General features: G+C 36.9%; 2 protein-coding genes across 2 annotated transcripts; one reads left to right on the forward strand and one right to left on the reverse strand.

The window, feature by feature from the left end:
- Window positions 1-3,086: 3,086 nt before the first annotated feature.
- LOC118231334 (allograft inflammatory factor 1-like) lies at window positions 3,087-7,454 on the reverse strand. Its single transcript, XM_035425044.1, has 6 exons — window positions 7,282-7,454; window positions 5,797-5,858; window positions 5,353-5,419; window positions 4,988-5,029; window positions 4,324-4,489; window positions 3,087-3,533 (listed from the first exon to the last, which is right to left on the reverse strand). The coding sequence occupies exons 1-6, from the start codon at window positions 7,298-7,300 to the stop codon at window positions 3,446-3,448; spliced, it is 444 nt and encodes a 147-aa protein (XP_035280935.1). The 5' UTR covers window positions 7,301-7,454; the 3' UTR covers window positions 3,087-3,445.
- A 3,299-nt stretch (window positions 7,455-10,753) lies between these two features.
- LOC118231286 (lachesin-like) lies at window positions 10,754-15,485 on the forward strand. Its single transcript, XM_035424966.1, has 8 exons — window positions 10,754-11,087; window positions 12,162-12,533; window positions 12,740-13,087; window positions 13,315-13,377; window positions 13,786-13,899; window positions 14,244-14,300; window positions 14,953-15,003; window positions 15,139-15,485. Exons 1-8 carry the CDS (start codon window positions 11,021-11,023, stop codon window positions 15,150-15,152), a joined length of 1,086 nt encoding a protein of 361 aa, XP_035280857.1. The 5' UTR covers window positions 10,754-11,020; the 3' UTR covers window positions 15,153-15,485.
- The last annotated feature ends 179 nt before the right edge of the window (window positions 15,486-15,664 follow it).

Genomic DNA, 15,664 nt, shown 5'->3' on the forward strand with positions numbered 1-15,664 from the left:
CCTATAGCTGCTGATCAGTCATACACAATGGTTAGGATGACTTTTAGATCATTCCACAAAACTGCTTCAGTTCATTGGGCCTCATTCACCAACCGTTCTTAAGAAGGATTTTCTTCTTAAAACCCACTTACGCAGGTTTCACGAAGATTCTGACATTCACCAATGTTTTCTTATTTGGGATTTGTTCTTAGGTAAGAACAGAATCTATGCACACTCAAGAGCACACTTACGTACATTTGAGTGCTGACATGTTCGTGCAAAATAATTGGTTATTACGTTTTCTTCAATTCTACAGTTGTATAATATTATAGGATTTAAATTACAATAATATTTTTATCATTTATAATATTTAATAATTATTTTCATTATTTTACAAAGCATTAATGTGCCATGTTCCTCCTCAGATGTTGGTTGCCTCAGCGGGAGTTCATCTGTAAATAAATGATAAAAATTACATTACATTACAGGCATTTAGCAGACGCTCTTATCCAGAGCGACTTACACAACTTTTTTACATAGCACTTTACATTGTATCCATTTATACAGCTGGATATATACTGAAGCAATGCAGGTTAAGTACCTTGCTCAAGGGTACAACGGCAGTGTCCTTACTCAGGAATCGAACCTGCGACCTTTCGGTTACAAGCCCAGTTCCTTACCCACTGTGCCACACTACAATCAAACCATTGTAGTGACCTTTTATTTTTGGGGGTTTCAATTATGCAATGTTTGGTCTATACTGCAAAAGCAAATGTTTAAATTTTGAGTACAAACTAAGCACTTAGGTAACACTTTTTATACACATGGACATGTTGAAGAAGAGAACACTTATTCAGAGGTGTCACTAGGGGGGTGCGGACCACATCGGGTGACACCATCAGATGGGGTCGACACCAAAATGACTGGCAATACATTTTTTGTGCAGCGACGGGTTGAAACAGCTAGTTTCTCCGATGCAGTTTACTGCTGGTTGATTTAATTAGTGGTATTAATGTGACGAGAAGCGCTTTGTTGTTTGAATGCATAACACAAAATTCCTTGTGCCCACTCCCACCAGCAATTTTTTTTTTTTTGCATCAGATTGGACATCAAACCATTTTTTTCTACTTCATCAGTTGTGCAACCTTCCCCGGATACAGCGTTCACTGAACATGTAGGCTAATAGCATCCCATACATCTTTTTTTTGTGTTATTTTATATCCACTACTGACCCTACTAATGACAGGTCGTTTGCTGTTCACTTCCTGCAGCAGTACCTCCACGTCAGAACTACTGAAATTTTTCTTACGTTTGGAGTCCGGTGCTCCACCGTCTTTAGATTTTCGTTTGGGCATTCTTGACTTCTCTCTCAACTTTTCTTTTCAATTTCTGCATGCACAGGGCCCTGCAGTCTCATGGCCTTTTATGGGGATTGGCGGGGCGTTTACCTATGCTAATTAGGAACAACTGGCATGCACTTTCAGTTTACGAGGACAATGGGATTCATCATTATAAGGACATGGTTGCAAACAATTCTGCGGTTTAAGAACACGTCATGAATCTGACGTAGACTTTTCTTAGGACCTTTCTCAAGAACAAATTTAAGAAAAAACTTTGGAAGATATTGGTGAATGAAGCCCATTGATATTTCTCAAATTCTTTTGCATGAAGGGCCCTCTTCTGGTCATGCTACAACATCTCATTTGGATTAAGGTTTGGACTCTTGACTTAGCCATTCCAAATCATGAATTTTATTCTGTTTAAACCATTCTGTTGTTGATTTGTTCATGTGTTTTACGTCATTGCCATGCAGCATCACCCAACTTATATTAAGCTTCAGGTGACGGAGTGCCACCCTGACATTCTCCTGTAAAATTTCTTGATACAATTTTAAATGATTTGTTCTCTCAATGATTGCAAGCTGTTCAGCCCCTGAGGCAACAAAGCAGCCCTAAACCACGAGGCTCCCTCCACCATGCTTCACAGTTTGGAGCAGTGCTTTTTCCCTCCAAACATAGTGTTGTGCATTTATTGTTGAACCTTTGTCTCATCCATCCATAGAACATTGTCCCAGAACCATTATGGAACATCCAAGCAGTATTTTGCAAACTTGAGACATGCAGCAATGTTTTTTTGAAGAACAGTGGTTTCATCCGTGGTGTCTTCCCATGAATATCATTCTTGTTTAGTGTTTGTCTTATAGTGGAGACATTAACAGAGACTTAGTTCAAGAGACTTCTTGTGGTCCTTTACTGTTACCCTAGGGTTCTTTTTGACCTGCTTCAGCATTGCATGCTGCACTCTTGCCATGATCTTTGCAGGATGCCCACTACTAGGGAGAGTAGCAATAGTCCAGAATTTGCACCATTTGTAGACAACAAAATTGTGGATTGATGAACACCCAGTACCTTTCAAAATACTTTTGTAGCATTTTACAGCTTTATGCATCTCTACAGTCCTTCTTCTAAGATCATCTGAAAATTATTTTAATCAGGACATGGTTGACATGAGCAGAAGTTTTTTGAGAAGAGCAGGCTCTGTCACTAACCAAACCTTGTGTGCCTTTTTTATAGGGCAGGGCACCTCCATCCCACATCTCCGATCTTGTATCATTGATTGGTACATCTAACTCCAATTAGATTTTGGAGATGTCAATAGCCTAGAGGTTCACATAGTTTTTCCAACCTAAATTGTGCATTTTAAAATTATACATTCAGTATTGACAAGAAAAGGTACAATTATTTGTTCGTTATTATTTTAACCAGATTTTGTATTATTGTGACTTAGATGAAGATCAGACCATATTTAATGAGTAATTAATGCAGAAATCTAAGTAAGTCCAAGGGTTCACAAACTTTTTCTTGCAACTGTAACTCAGTAATCCTGCTTTGTGAAATACCCCACTGAGCTGTTTGCCTGTCGGCTTATTCAGACAAAGCTATACGGCCCGGTAGGTCTCAGTGTTCATTATCACATAACTTCCCATGATACCCTTGTGAGCTGCTCTAGGTAAAAGCATCTGCTGAATAAATAAATATATAATTTAAAAAGCAACAACAACAAGAAGAGCAACATAATAATAATAATAATAATAATAATAATAATAATAAGGCTTATTCGGTATCTTTATTTCCAGTCATGTAACAATTCAAAACAATGATTTGCTCTAAATCCTGTCATTTTAATGAAAGGCTTTTGCTTAGGTTACTTCAAAATTGTGTTGAATTTATTAACATTTGGTTTTTAAATTGGAATATGATTTAGAGCGAACAAGTAGCCTATGTCCTTTATTTGTCATTCCCCTCAATTGGCTGGGCTGCTTTGAATCTTCTGAGCAGAAAACTGCAGCAATTTGTTTATTTCACTTAAACTGTTGCCGTGCTTTCACGCACCATGCATGCACTGTCCTGTATAGCACTAAGGGCACTTGTTAAAACCTTTATTCTTATTGAAAATAGGGATGTCTTCAGGGCAGGTCAGAGAAAGTCTTGCGAGGCGGTGGACCAGGCTCCTTTGTCTCTTGTTCTTTTCCCATGTCCTCAAACATCAAGATTCTGTGTGTGTGTGTGTGTGTGTGTGGGTGAGAGAGAGAGAGAGAGAGAGAAAGAGAGAGAGCGAGAGAGAGGTTTTCAGAGGAATGCAAATAGTTCATCTCCTATGATAAAAAAAAACGTAGAAGCACAAATCTGCACCAGGCTGATACTAAAAGTTTCAGCCCAGTCTAACTTTGGCCTTGAATAAAAAATATGCACTTGGAGCAACACTGAAGCTTGATACAAAGTTAGGCCTGATAATGATTGCTGGCTTTTTGTAAAATTTACACACTCCCCCAGTGCATGGAGTGGCTTGGATTCTAAATCCTTAAATGAATAATATGTTCATTATTACTAGTAGTGGGATTTCATATGATTGGAACATCTATAATACAGATTGTCCATTTAGATATGCTTACTTTTCTTTGTAAAGTTTTCATAATTTGTGCTAGTCACCTACATACATATTTTGTATGTGGTTATTGAACAGGTCATTGCAGCTAGACCCTTAAAATCACATGTTTTTTGTGTACTCTAAAACATATTCAAATATATAATGGTAACATTTGATCTACTGTAATTGTCTAAAATTCTGAAATATAGTCAAAATTCTGACTGAGACTTTGAGGCTGAGATTCCCTAAGATTCCAAAAAAATTTTAATCAAAGGTTTGGATCTTTGCCTAAGTCAGTATAATGTTATAACACCAATCATTTACTGGATGATTTCTATGACTGACATGCCTTTTAGGCATGGTTTAGATCTGGAATTATTGCTAACAACAATGGATGTTTCTTGTATGGAAACTTACATTCTCAATATGGCGTTCCTCTTGCCCAGCATCATGCTCAAAAAATCTGTATAGTTGATTGTGTCACGTGAAGTCCCTCCAACTACCTCTGACATCATCTTCTTGAGTTCCAGGTGAGTCTTAGCCACTCCCAGCTTCTCCAGCATGCGCTTGAGTCCCATCATATCTAATGACGCATAGTAGCGAGAGAGAAGCAGAGGCAATGAGCAAGACGGAAACTGCATGGTGAATATAGAACTATAGCACATTGTATTATTCTGTGTATAGCAATTATATAGTGAGCACCGTAATGCCTTGATTCTTGGATTTTGATTGGCCTTTGGAGCCTGTTATTACCAATATGATTCAAGAGTTATTATTGTAAGGCTAGGAGAAATGTGTCAAATCAAAATGCTAAAGTAGCCTTAGCAAATCTTGTTCTTTAAAACCGTCAGTTTATTTATTTAATAACACATACACTAATATACAGGAATGTGAATTTTGTTGGTGGCTGCACCCTGGTCTTTTGTAGACCGCTCATGTTAAAAAAAATGCTTAGTTTCTCCTCTACATTTGTTATATGTGGTGAAACAACCCACTAGAGGACTTTAGGCATTAAAAAATGGCATTGTGTTTTACAATACATTAGTGTACTAAGATCAGTGTGTCTGCTTCTCATTGTTACCTATCTCTCCTTGGTCATTGAGATCAAACTCCATGTATTTATCTGTGAAAACAAAAAGGCACACTTGTATGAGGGTGACTCTTGATTGACCTCTATCATTCAGTCACAAATAGCAAGTTTCACAACACAAAGTATGAACTGTTTCATATTATTGGCACAACAGTGAAATGAAACACAGACACATTTCATATGCTATAATCACAAAAGCAGGAAGTAAGGCTGTCTAGATAAATGATAACTGCCTCATCTGCATTGTTGTCGAAGGGACAAATCATCTGATGGTCATTGGTCATGCTGGCCAGTTTCTCAGGCAGACAACATTAGCACAGGGTAATGAGAACTAAGATGTTCAGGTTAATACTCACTTTTAAAGGAGTCCAGTTTGAGGCCAAGGTCCTCTTCATCAGCATATTTAGGATCACTGAGAAATATCTTCACAACAACAGAGAGAAACAAAATTCAAAGTGGGCACATTGTGTCATTTTATTGTACAATTGCTCCAGATTATTGTATGAGCTTAATACTGACAGTTTGTTTAACAATTTGAATGCGTTGTGACAGTTGATTCTAACAACAAATCTTATAGAACCTTGTCTGAACAGCTTATTTTGAATTAAATTTTTTTTTTTCCAATTGGACCTTTGCCAGAATAAATTGAACAATACAAACCGTGGAGCAACATGGTACCATGACCTACTGCACATGTTTATGTTATGGATACTCATTCAAACACACTTAAACACAGATGTGCAGAGACAGATGGACAGAAACAGACATATATAGATGGACAAATATATAACCACAAGCACCTGATTGATTGACTCCAGTTTTTCTTCTTGTTGTGTCTTAAGAAGCCCGAAAGCTTTTCCACCTTAAACAGAATGTAGGTAATACTTGTAAACTTGAATAGTCACTTCTCTGAAATTCACAAGTGAAGTAAAATAGTAATATTTGGAATTAGTCAGCTGAAGTATATTTCCTTATTTGGAGGAAAGCACAATGTAAATATGCGGAAGAACATTGAAAAGGAGCAATCCAATTGCATTGTCCATGAAGTTTGCAGATTATCTCAGAGTCTCTGTGAATATTCAATTTTTTCACCACTTGTAGCTTAGGGCTGCACATTCTATTTAATGTTTTAAATAAGAAATGGAAACGTACATTCATAACAAGAATGTCAAACTTCCCTATTTCCTTGTAGAAAACTAGTAAGAGATAGTCTCAGTTTGCAAACTGTTTTTGGCCTTAAGTTTAAAGGTAGTCTTGAGGGTGATATCCAAAAACCAATGTGTTGAAACAACATTATCTGTAATGATCTTTGAATTCGCAGTGTTCAGTTCCTCTGGTGAAAATAGTATACTTCCCCCTTTCAAAGCATGAATACAACACTGTTTAGAATAAAATTCTGTTTTACCCAGCAGTGTATGTGAAGAGATTACACATGTTAATATATTATATCAAATGTCAGTAATAACATAAGAATTTGTATTAAGTTATTATGTTAAAATATTTACAAAAACTGAAAAACTGAATAGGCTTATTTCACTGTGAAATATTTCATAACAATGTATGACATGATATGAAATGATATGAAAATACATACCATGTCCTTGAACGTAAGTGTGGAAATATTTTCAACACTTTTTAAATGGCAGATGTAGGCTATACCTGAAAAATTTAAGTCACTGGATTCTTCTACACTACAACATAGACCTAACCACCAGGAGTAATCCTGACATGAGGAAACCAAGAAAAAGATCCTCTCAGACATGATAGGTCACTACTACAAAAATGCATGGCTCAGCATTTTACAAAACAAGTAAGGGTAAAATAACAAACTATTTGTTTATATTTTGTATTATGAGATTGTGGAGTTATGCCACATTGTCCCACTGGATGGCAAACTAGATACATAATATATCTGCAACAATATATTTCATATCCATGTACATGCAGTTCACCTCTGATTCATTGAAATGTAACTGTACTTACGCCAGACAATACCCGTAACTGTTTCATCACTTCAGTAATGCACAAAATAGAATTTGAGGAGCAATGGGGAACAGGTGGTATACATCCACAAACATAAAACACAAGAGCCAAGCTGAATCATTTTGGATACACTATATAAAACAGCACAGGGGGATCGATAGGAGGAGAAATCAATTTCAACAAGCGGAAATACAGAAATGTGTCAGGAAAAGCAGCGATATTCGCTGACAAAGATGAGGGGGTTAAACCATACAAATACATGAACAATGAAATGATAACGATAATGATAACTATGATCTTACCCTGTGCAGATCTGTCCATGTCTGTCTTTTCTTCTATTTAAGGTGAGTAAATGAGTGAGCGTGGGGTAGAATCAAAGAGGCTGGGTTAAGCACTAATACTGAAAGTAACAAAGTCTGTGTGTCGTGTGCTGCATATAAGGACAAACAGCAAGGCGTAGAGGAAGTGGGAGAGTTAACATTAGAATGTGTGGGTTTTACTCAATTCTCCAGCACCCAGTGAGATGGACAAGACCAAAGAATGAGCAAAAGCTCTTTGTACATGCAACGTTTCCGCTGATAAGGTTTTGCCGTGGCGTGGCGCCACGGCAAAATCCTTACCGCCACACCATAATAAAAAATAAAATAATAATAATAATAATAATATATATATATATATATATATATATATATATATATATATATATATATACTGTATCTAGACTATATATTAAATTCATAAATTTAAAAATGTTAAACTTCAAAGATATTTCTGCCTAAATGCGCTTTCAAATCCATACTGTCGCGTCCACATATTTATTAAAAAGAGCCTAGGCCGCGCGCTCCGTGCTTGCTCCTTTCTGAGGCGGTCGGAAGACTTGCAGCGCGCGAATGTCGCATGGTCTGTCAAAGTGTCACTTTTTTTTCTTCAGCCACCGAAAGACAAGGAAAAGTTAGTTAGCGACGCTTCAAATATTACAAAAATACCATAGTGTTAACCTGTGTTTTAATTGGACCAAATAAGTGCCGGTACCTACTCCTCAAAATACATACTGTTTAAAATAAATTAATGTTGGTAATCAAAAGAAGAGTCGGTAGGCTACTCATATACAAGTCCCGACAGCTCCTGCCCATCTGAAGCACTGGCGTTAACTATCATTCGGTGATGACAACTGGCGGATCCTAACTCTGTTCGGGCACGTGGAATGCCTCATGCAGTTGTCTGATCGGACAAGTAAAAAATAAATATGATACATATGTAACGTTATCTGAAAAGAAACAGTGTTTGTTTGAGCCGAAGCGGAACCTGTTCCAGTTGAGCTACGTAGGCTACGTGCCTACCTTTTTTTTTTTTTTTTTTTTTTTTTTTAATCTAGAGCTACTGTTATAATGGTACAATACATCTGATTAAAATGGTGACCTGGAGAAGCCCGTCAGATGTGGCGGCTGCAAATTGTTGGCAAATCGCCAAAACAGCGCTAATTAAAAAATATATTAGGGCATTTAAAATGTTTGAGTGATTCATCTACTTCCATTTCCATACTACAACATGGTGATTTTTTCCCATGAAAACGAAAGGGAAAGTGTTTATTTTTAAGGTTTTGTGAATGTAGTGAGCTAGCAAAACTGAGAGTTAGGCTACAGTTGCTACAGCTGACAAAGAGGGCTGCATTCTAATGACGATTATGATTATAACGAGAGGAGCAGTCTCACAAGCTGCTGCAGTGTCCAGAAATGAATATATTAATCAATCTAAGTTAGTTAGGAAATTTTTGTATCATGCTTTTCAGTAGATTTAGAATGTAACAGAACAGAATCTTTAAAGCCATTTTTCTCACTTTTTCCTTTTTTTTTTGCATGGACAATGCATGTAAACTCTGTCATTGAGTGTGAGAGAGACAGAGAGAGAGGGCTTTGAATGTGGACCCAGCTCAAATTATATTGTTAAATAAAAAGATAAAACATTCTAAGTACTATTTTGTCATGGTAATTGAGTTAATTTAGCAGAAGTGTCCCTTTTAAAGTGCAATATGTAACTTTTCTTGAGTATCAATTTTGGTTATATAGTCCTCTATTCTTGAAGATAGAACTTCTAGATGGACAATGTGCTATTTTAATTGTTCTCACCCCACCATAACTCAAAATGCAGGCCTATTTTGCTTCAATATTTACAAACAATAGAAGGGTTAACAAACCTTTTATGGTTTTAAAGTACATCTAAAACTACCTTTTAGCTCTTGCAAACCGTTATTCCTTGTGTCAAGAGCTCATCAGAGCTATAAGATAGCTTTTAAAAAAAAACCTTTAAGAAGTCTCAAGAGGTTATGTTTTCATAGTCTTAAACTTTTTTGCCTTTGCTACAACCCCCCCCCCCCCCCCCCCCCCCCTTCGGACATCCACCACCATACCAAGAGATCAATTCCACAGCAAACACTGTCATGTGTGGACATACACACATGCACACGGTCCTGCACCAATTGCTAACAATGAAATTCTAAAAATAAAAATCAATACTAACAGGCTAGTGAGTTTTAATATTAAAGTGAAAGCATTTAACTGTAAGAGTGCACATTAAATGTATATGAGAGAGAGAAAAGGAACCTCGGGCATGTTAGAATACCGAAATGTACAAGTGCTAATTTCACAACAAGCTTCCTGCTTCCTGATTTGGTTAACACTCAGGCACCCCCATGCCCCCCCCCCCCCTCCCCCCAAAGCAGCCACACCCCCACGAAGAAATCACATGGTAATTTATACATTTATTTCTTCAGGCAGTTGAAGCTGTTTTATATCTTCATTCCCCATCTAGTGGCCAGATAGTTGTACAAGAAAAAAAAAAAAACATCCAGAAGTGTTACCAGTCCCCAATGTACACCAGGATAGGCTCCAGCACCTCCCATGACCCTGCCCAGGATAAGCGGGTATAGATAATTGATGGATTTTCAATGCAACATATTTTTGTCATCCAAGACAATTATGTCAATTTATTTTATTTATTTATTTATTTTTTGCCAGGTCTCAAGAAAATATAGTGCAGTTTTTATTTGAATGTTCATATACACATTGTATATTGTATAAGCATTGTATTTTGGATAATGAACCTCGCTATTTCAAAAGTTGCTTCTGCTCAAAGATGTCTCACTGAGGGAGACTTGTTCAGCCTACATTTAAGTATCAAGTATCAGATTCATACAATCAGATTTTTTACTGGAACGATTACTGAACCGTTGCTTGCTTATATGACACTGCTTACAGAGTGCCTTAACCCAAACTACAATATGGGTGGCAATACAATCAGTGAAGCTAAACCCTGGTAATATTCCAGTTTTGTTAAACAAATCACCTATTACAATTTGAAGGGCCAAACAAAACTTTTGTTGGAAAGCCAGTCTCATTTGCTTATAGAATGTGGGTGTCATTTTTTACTCATTTGTGCTTTCAATTGACACTCATTTGAAATCAATCACTTCTAGAACCACCTATTATCATTTGAGAAACATAACAAAGCTTTGCCAGTATCTGAGCAGGAAAGTTGTAGAGATATTGGCCCACTCCTACTTCATATAATGCGTTGTTAGCACCTTACGTGTCTGTTAGATCAGCTCGGAAGGTGAAGGACTGCAAATGCTGCCCAGGTATTACCTCAGGGGCCAACGTGGGGCTGAGCATCTCCAATTCCCACCCACATTTGGACTGGCCACTGTCTCTGCATCCACAGTTGTGTTCAATATATCAAACCCACGTTGGCTTATGGGATCAATCAGTGCCTGACTCATTTGGCATTCAATATTGCTTAAATTCTGTTCAATATACATGTACCACCGCACAAATAAACAAACAGTGCTGCAGATCAGAGTGCTCTTCAACCCTGATGCATCAATGGGGTTAATCAATACTAGAGAAACCAGGCAGAATAGCAAGGGGAACTGAAAACAGAAGCTGAGAACACCACTCAAATGAGAGAACTGATGTCAGTCTCGGGTAAGAGAAACTCTGGTATACTTGCCAGAAATCATAAAGCAACTTCAGAGAAGGAGAAGAAATGACTCAGTCTCATTGGATATTGTTATTTTTCCTATTCAAAATGAAAGAGGCTCCAAAGTGCCATGGTAAGTATTGCATTTTATGAATCCAAATATCTTAAATATGCTTCATTGCAACATCTAAGGTATTGTATAAATGGAGGTTTTAATGTAGCACAATTATGTATATTTCTTTGTGAAAATGCCATGTCACTGTGTCACTGTGAAAAAGTATAATAGTAGAGGACACTATATTGATATATAGATGATCCTATTGTATTTTTCCCATCAGCACAGAATTCTTTCAATGCTGTGATGCAAAACGTATTTTCAAATATTTCAAAATTCAGAAAAAAGTTGAAACATCTTGAAATGTCCAGTGACCAACTTGATTCAATTGTTTTTCTGATGGTGACAATCCAGTAACGGTGTTCAGGAAGATGTGCTTTTTAGAAATTTTCGTAAACCTGTTTTACAATTATTTATTTATTGTTTCTAGCCTATTGTTTCCGCTATTATTTGTTACAGACAATTAGTTCCAGAGAATAATGTTGTAATTTAAAAACATTATCATAATTTGAAGTTTCACAGAATTAAATTCAATATTTAGCAGATTTACACATTGTTACCAGACATGTGCTCAATCAAAGTACAACCAACAGTTTGGGGAAAGGCGTTTCCTGTTTTATTATGACAATGGCCCAAAGCATACAGTGAGGTCTATATTAAAATGGTTTTGTCGAGAACGGAAGAAAAGAACTTGACTGACCCGCACAGAGACTGACCTCAACCTCATCCAACACCTTTGGGATCAATTGGAAAGCCAACTGTGAGCCAGACCCAATTTCCCAATCATAGCCTGACCTCACCAATGCTCTTCTAGTCAAATGGAAGCAAATCCCTGCAGCAATGCTCCAACATCTAGTATAAAACCTTCCCAGAAGAGTGGAGGTTGTTATAGCAGCAAAGGGTGGACCAACTCCATATTAATGGCCATAATTTTGGATGAGATGTTGAATGTCAGGTGTCCACATACTTTTGGCCATGCAGTGTATAATGAATTCAAAGATGGCGATCATTCATACAGTTGTGAAATGGTACAGTAAAAGACCAGATTTAGTCACTAGGGTGCTAATATTCAATTTCTTCCTCTCCCTTAAGGCGAACTCCTTAATTCCTGTGAAAAGGTCAAAATCCATGAGGTTTCCGCTGCTTTGGGTAAAACTGCAAATTTACCCTGCTCTGTTTCAAGCACAGAAATGTGTCAGTACAGAATGAAATGGGTGAGCTATACATCAGCCAGTGCCAAACCATACACACTGCAGACCTGGTCACCCCTTTCACGACACGACACTTCACAGCATTTGCATGGGGAACGGCTAACCTTTCTATGGGGAGAGGAGGGTGTGGAAGTGGGGAACTGGACCCTCTCCCTGAAAGATGTAAGGATGAGCGACTCTGGAACATATATCTGTCAGGTCTGGATTGGATGGCAGTGCGTTATGCGCACACATGTCATTCTTAAGGTCAAAGGTAAAGGTCAAGGTCATTCACTTCCTGCTCAGTACGTTATTTGATCCCATGCTGCTTTTCAGTTCCTCTTTTATTTTTTGTATTGATAAATACTGTACTTTAATTTTTATTTATGAATGAATACATAAAAGATTGAGCTTTGTACGTCTCAAAGCAGAATTTATCTTTAACCAAAGCTTTATTTTCTTATTTTATGTTCTATGAAGAGTGTGAAGTTCTAAACCCTATCGCTGCATTACACAAGACAACAGTCATCCTGCCTTGCCCCTTTACAAGCTATCAAGGAAACACCCCAACCCCTAAAGTCAGTTGGTTTTTGGGTCCGGAAGGCCAGGGGTCCCTCATACTTCGCCATCCTCCTACACCATCTTCCCCAAACTCCAGTGGCCCCATTTCATTGCAAGGACGAGTCAGATTTTCAGGAGATCTTAATTCAGGCAATGCAACATTAACTATTTCTGAGCTAAATTTGAATGACACTGACTGGTACCGGTGCACACTGCACATGGGGGAAAACAAAACGATTTGTAAGGAAATGAGGCTCCATGTGAGAGGTGAGTGTTTGTCTCACTTTAGAAATCTGATCATTGATATTATGTGCTGCAGTTATGTTCTCTATGCATCTTGTTGAGTGAATCTTGTTGGTTATAATTGTGTATCCTAGCTCAGACTTTCTGCATCAATTGTAGGTCTATACTCTCTCTGTCAGTTATCAATCATATATACATGGCACTCATTAATATTTTCCAGATTGACGTACACATTTGTAATCTCTTTTCAGATTTTCCTGGATCAGAGGTGACCTTGACAACTGACACAATAAATGTGTCTATGAAGGCTAATGGTAAAGTCTATTGTCTTGTCGTCTCATTGTGTATGGAGGTGGATAAAGGCCTTTTGTACACTCTCATAACACGCTAGGACCACAGTCCTGGAGAGCTGCAGTCTCTGCTGGTTTTTGTGATTTTCTGTCAATCAGCAGACAATTTAGGCCCTGGAAATAAGGTGATTCTTTAGATAATGGAAACTCTTTAGCCAATTGATGGCTTAAATTAAACGGTTAAGTGCATGAACATATCAAAAACCAGCTGACACAGCAGCCCTCCAGGATCTTAGTTTGAGATCCATGCGCTAGAATGATACCCATCAGCATGCAGCTCTTATGTTTTATCAGTATGCACAGGAAATTACATTTTTCAGTTCTGTCATTCTGTTTGTTGACATATTAATGATTATTTACGCAATGTCTCAGCCAATGAGGAGACTGGTGGAAGTCCCGCTGTTGTGGTGGTCTCAGTTTTATCAGTGTGTGTTGCTGTGGCAGTGGCTGGAGCCTACATCAGATACCGCAAAAACCCAATCTCAGGTACACACATAATGTAGTTATGTTGTGGCATCAAACAGGTGAAATTAAATGTGGAAAGGTTTATAGTTCAATTTTGGTAATGTGAACATCAGAGTGCATTTCCCTGTGTTGGCCAAGTTCTGAGCCTAGTTCTGTTTGTATTCTCATATTTTGTAATATTTAAGAAGCTTAAAAATACTTTTTATACAACACCCATGGCATACTTACTGAAATAGAATTAATAAAACTGTGATTTGGTTTGGAATGAAAGTATAGCACACACAAAACTGTGAGTAGGTAGACGAGTGAACAATTTATCCTGTTTGTGTGGGATAAGCTAATGGTGATTCTTTTCTCTCTCTCAGTTGAAGACAACCTTGAGGATGAGCCCTATGAAAATATAAACCGTACTCGAGACTCAGGTAAACCTTTTAAGTAATGGAGCGTATGAACAGAGCAGCATTTACTCCTGCTTGCATTCTACTATCAAGCAACAGTAAAGATTAACAGACAACAGGCAACAGAATGAAACTACACTCGCAAGATGTTCACCAATCTTCTGACTGCCTGTAAATTTATGACTAGTTAGCAAAAATATATGTATATTTTAATTTTTTTGCACCCAGTAGATATTGTTTGTATTCATCTATGTACATATAGTATTGTATATAAAATGCAAACTAGGTATTTATTATATATTTTATAGCTACCTGAATTATTTTTGTACTTTACAGATTGTTTAATGAGCAAATACAACTAAAATGTATATATAAATATATAAAGTGTGAACTGACAATAATTGTTTAGCTGCTACTTTATCATTAAAGAAGAAAAGAAGTTCCCCAGTGCTGTGTGGTCCTTTCTCCTATTGTTTATCAGATCACATGAATCATGCCAAACTTGAGATAACGTATGAATTCAATTAGTGTTTTGTTGCTTTGGACCTATGTTTTGGAATAAGTATATAAGACGTAGTTTTAAGTTAATTTGAATTCAATTAACATTTGGCATTTAGATACATATATAAAATACCAGTATTACAAACATGATTCTTTCTAATTTTCTCTTTCACAGCTTTTTTGCCTGATACTCTTTATACGCTTGCTCAATGCGATACACAGGATGGTATGTAGCTTGACAATAATAAATATGTGTACTGCATATTGTATATCACTCCTTACACTAAGAAAAAAGAATACAGTGGTCTATATTTTCCAAATGTAATTAAATTCTGCCTAAATTCTTTGTGTTTTCCAACAGCTGGAAGCCACTAAAAAGGAGACAGCTGACATGACTTTTCAGTTGAATTATTTGTTGTTGTTTTCATATCTACCCTGACAGTTCATACATGTACGGGATGAATTTGTTTGTTGTAAATTAAGAAAATAAAAAAATGTAAGTACATCTTTTTTTGATTTGTGAACCATATGGTGTCTTACATGTCCTTGCAATGCATGTCGGTATATTTCTAAATGTTGTCATGAAATTATAAGAACATTTTAAATTTAAATATATGTATAGATTATACACTCATCTATTAATACTTAACCCTTCAAATAAGAAATAATTGAGTGCGAGAAAATAAAATCCAACTCTCAAAGCCTGAAGTTGATTTTGTCTACTGCTGTCATCTATTTTTATTGTAACGTTTTAGTCAGATGAATGATTAGATACTTGTCACATGAATATAAATGTAGGCAAACAACCTTTAGAAAGAGGAACTAATTGTCTGTAACAGCCCTCATTTACAGCTTTTGAGTTTCTTCTCTAAACAGTTTGAAGGAAC

This window comes from Anguilla anguilla, chromosome 1, assembly GCF_013347855.1.
Source record: "Anguilla anguilla isolate fAngAng1 chromosome 1, fAngAng1.pri, whole genome shotgun sequence".
Lineage (NCBI taxonomy): Eukaryota > Metazoa > Chordata > Actinopteri > Anguilliformes > Anguillidae > Anguilla > Anguilla anguilla.

Coding starts and splice junctions, on each gene's coding strand:
- LOC118231334 (XM_035425044.1), bottom strand. Junction 5,420..5,796: donor AACTGGAGTCAATCAATCAG/GTGCTTGTGGTT, acceptor GTTGTTGTGAAG/ATATTTCTCAGTGATCCTAA. Junction 3,534..4,323: donor AGGAACGCCATATTGAGAAT/GTAAGTTTCCAT, acceptor ACACACACACAG/AATCTTGATGTTTGAGGACA.
- LOC118231286 (XM_035424966.1), top strand. CDS start 11,021: ATGACTCAGTCTCATTGGATATTGTTATTTTTCCTATTCAAAATGAAA. Junction 13,088..13,314: donor AATGAGGCTCCATGTGAGAG/GTGAGTGTTTGT, acceptor ATCTCTTTTCAG/ATTTTCCTGGATCAGAGGTG. Junction 13,378..13,785: donor TGTGTCTATGAAGGCTAATG/GTAAAGTCTATT, acceptor GCAATGTCTCAG/CCAATGAGGAGACTGGTGGA.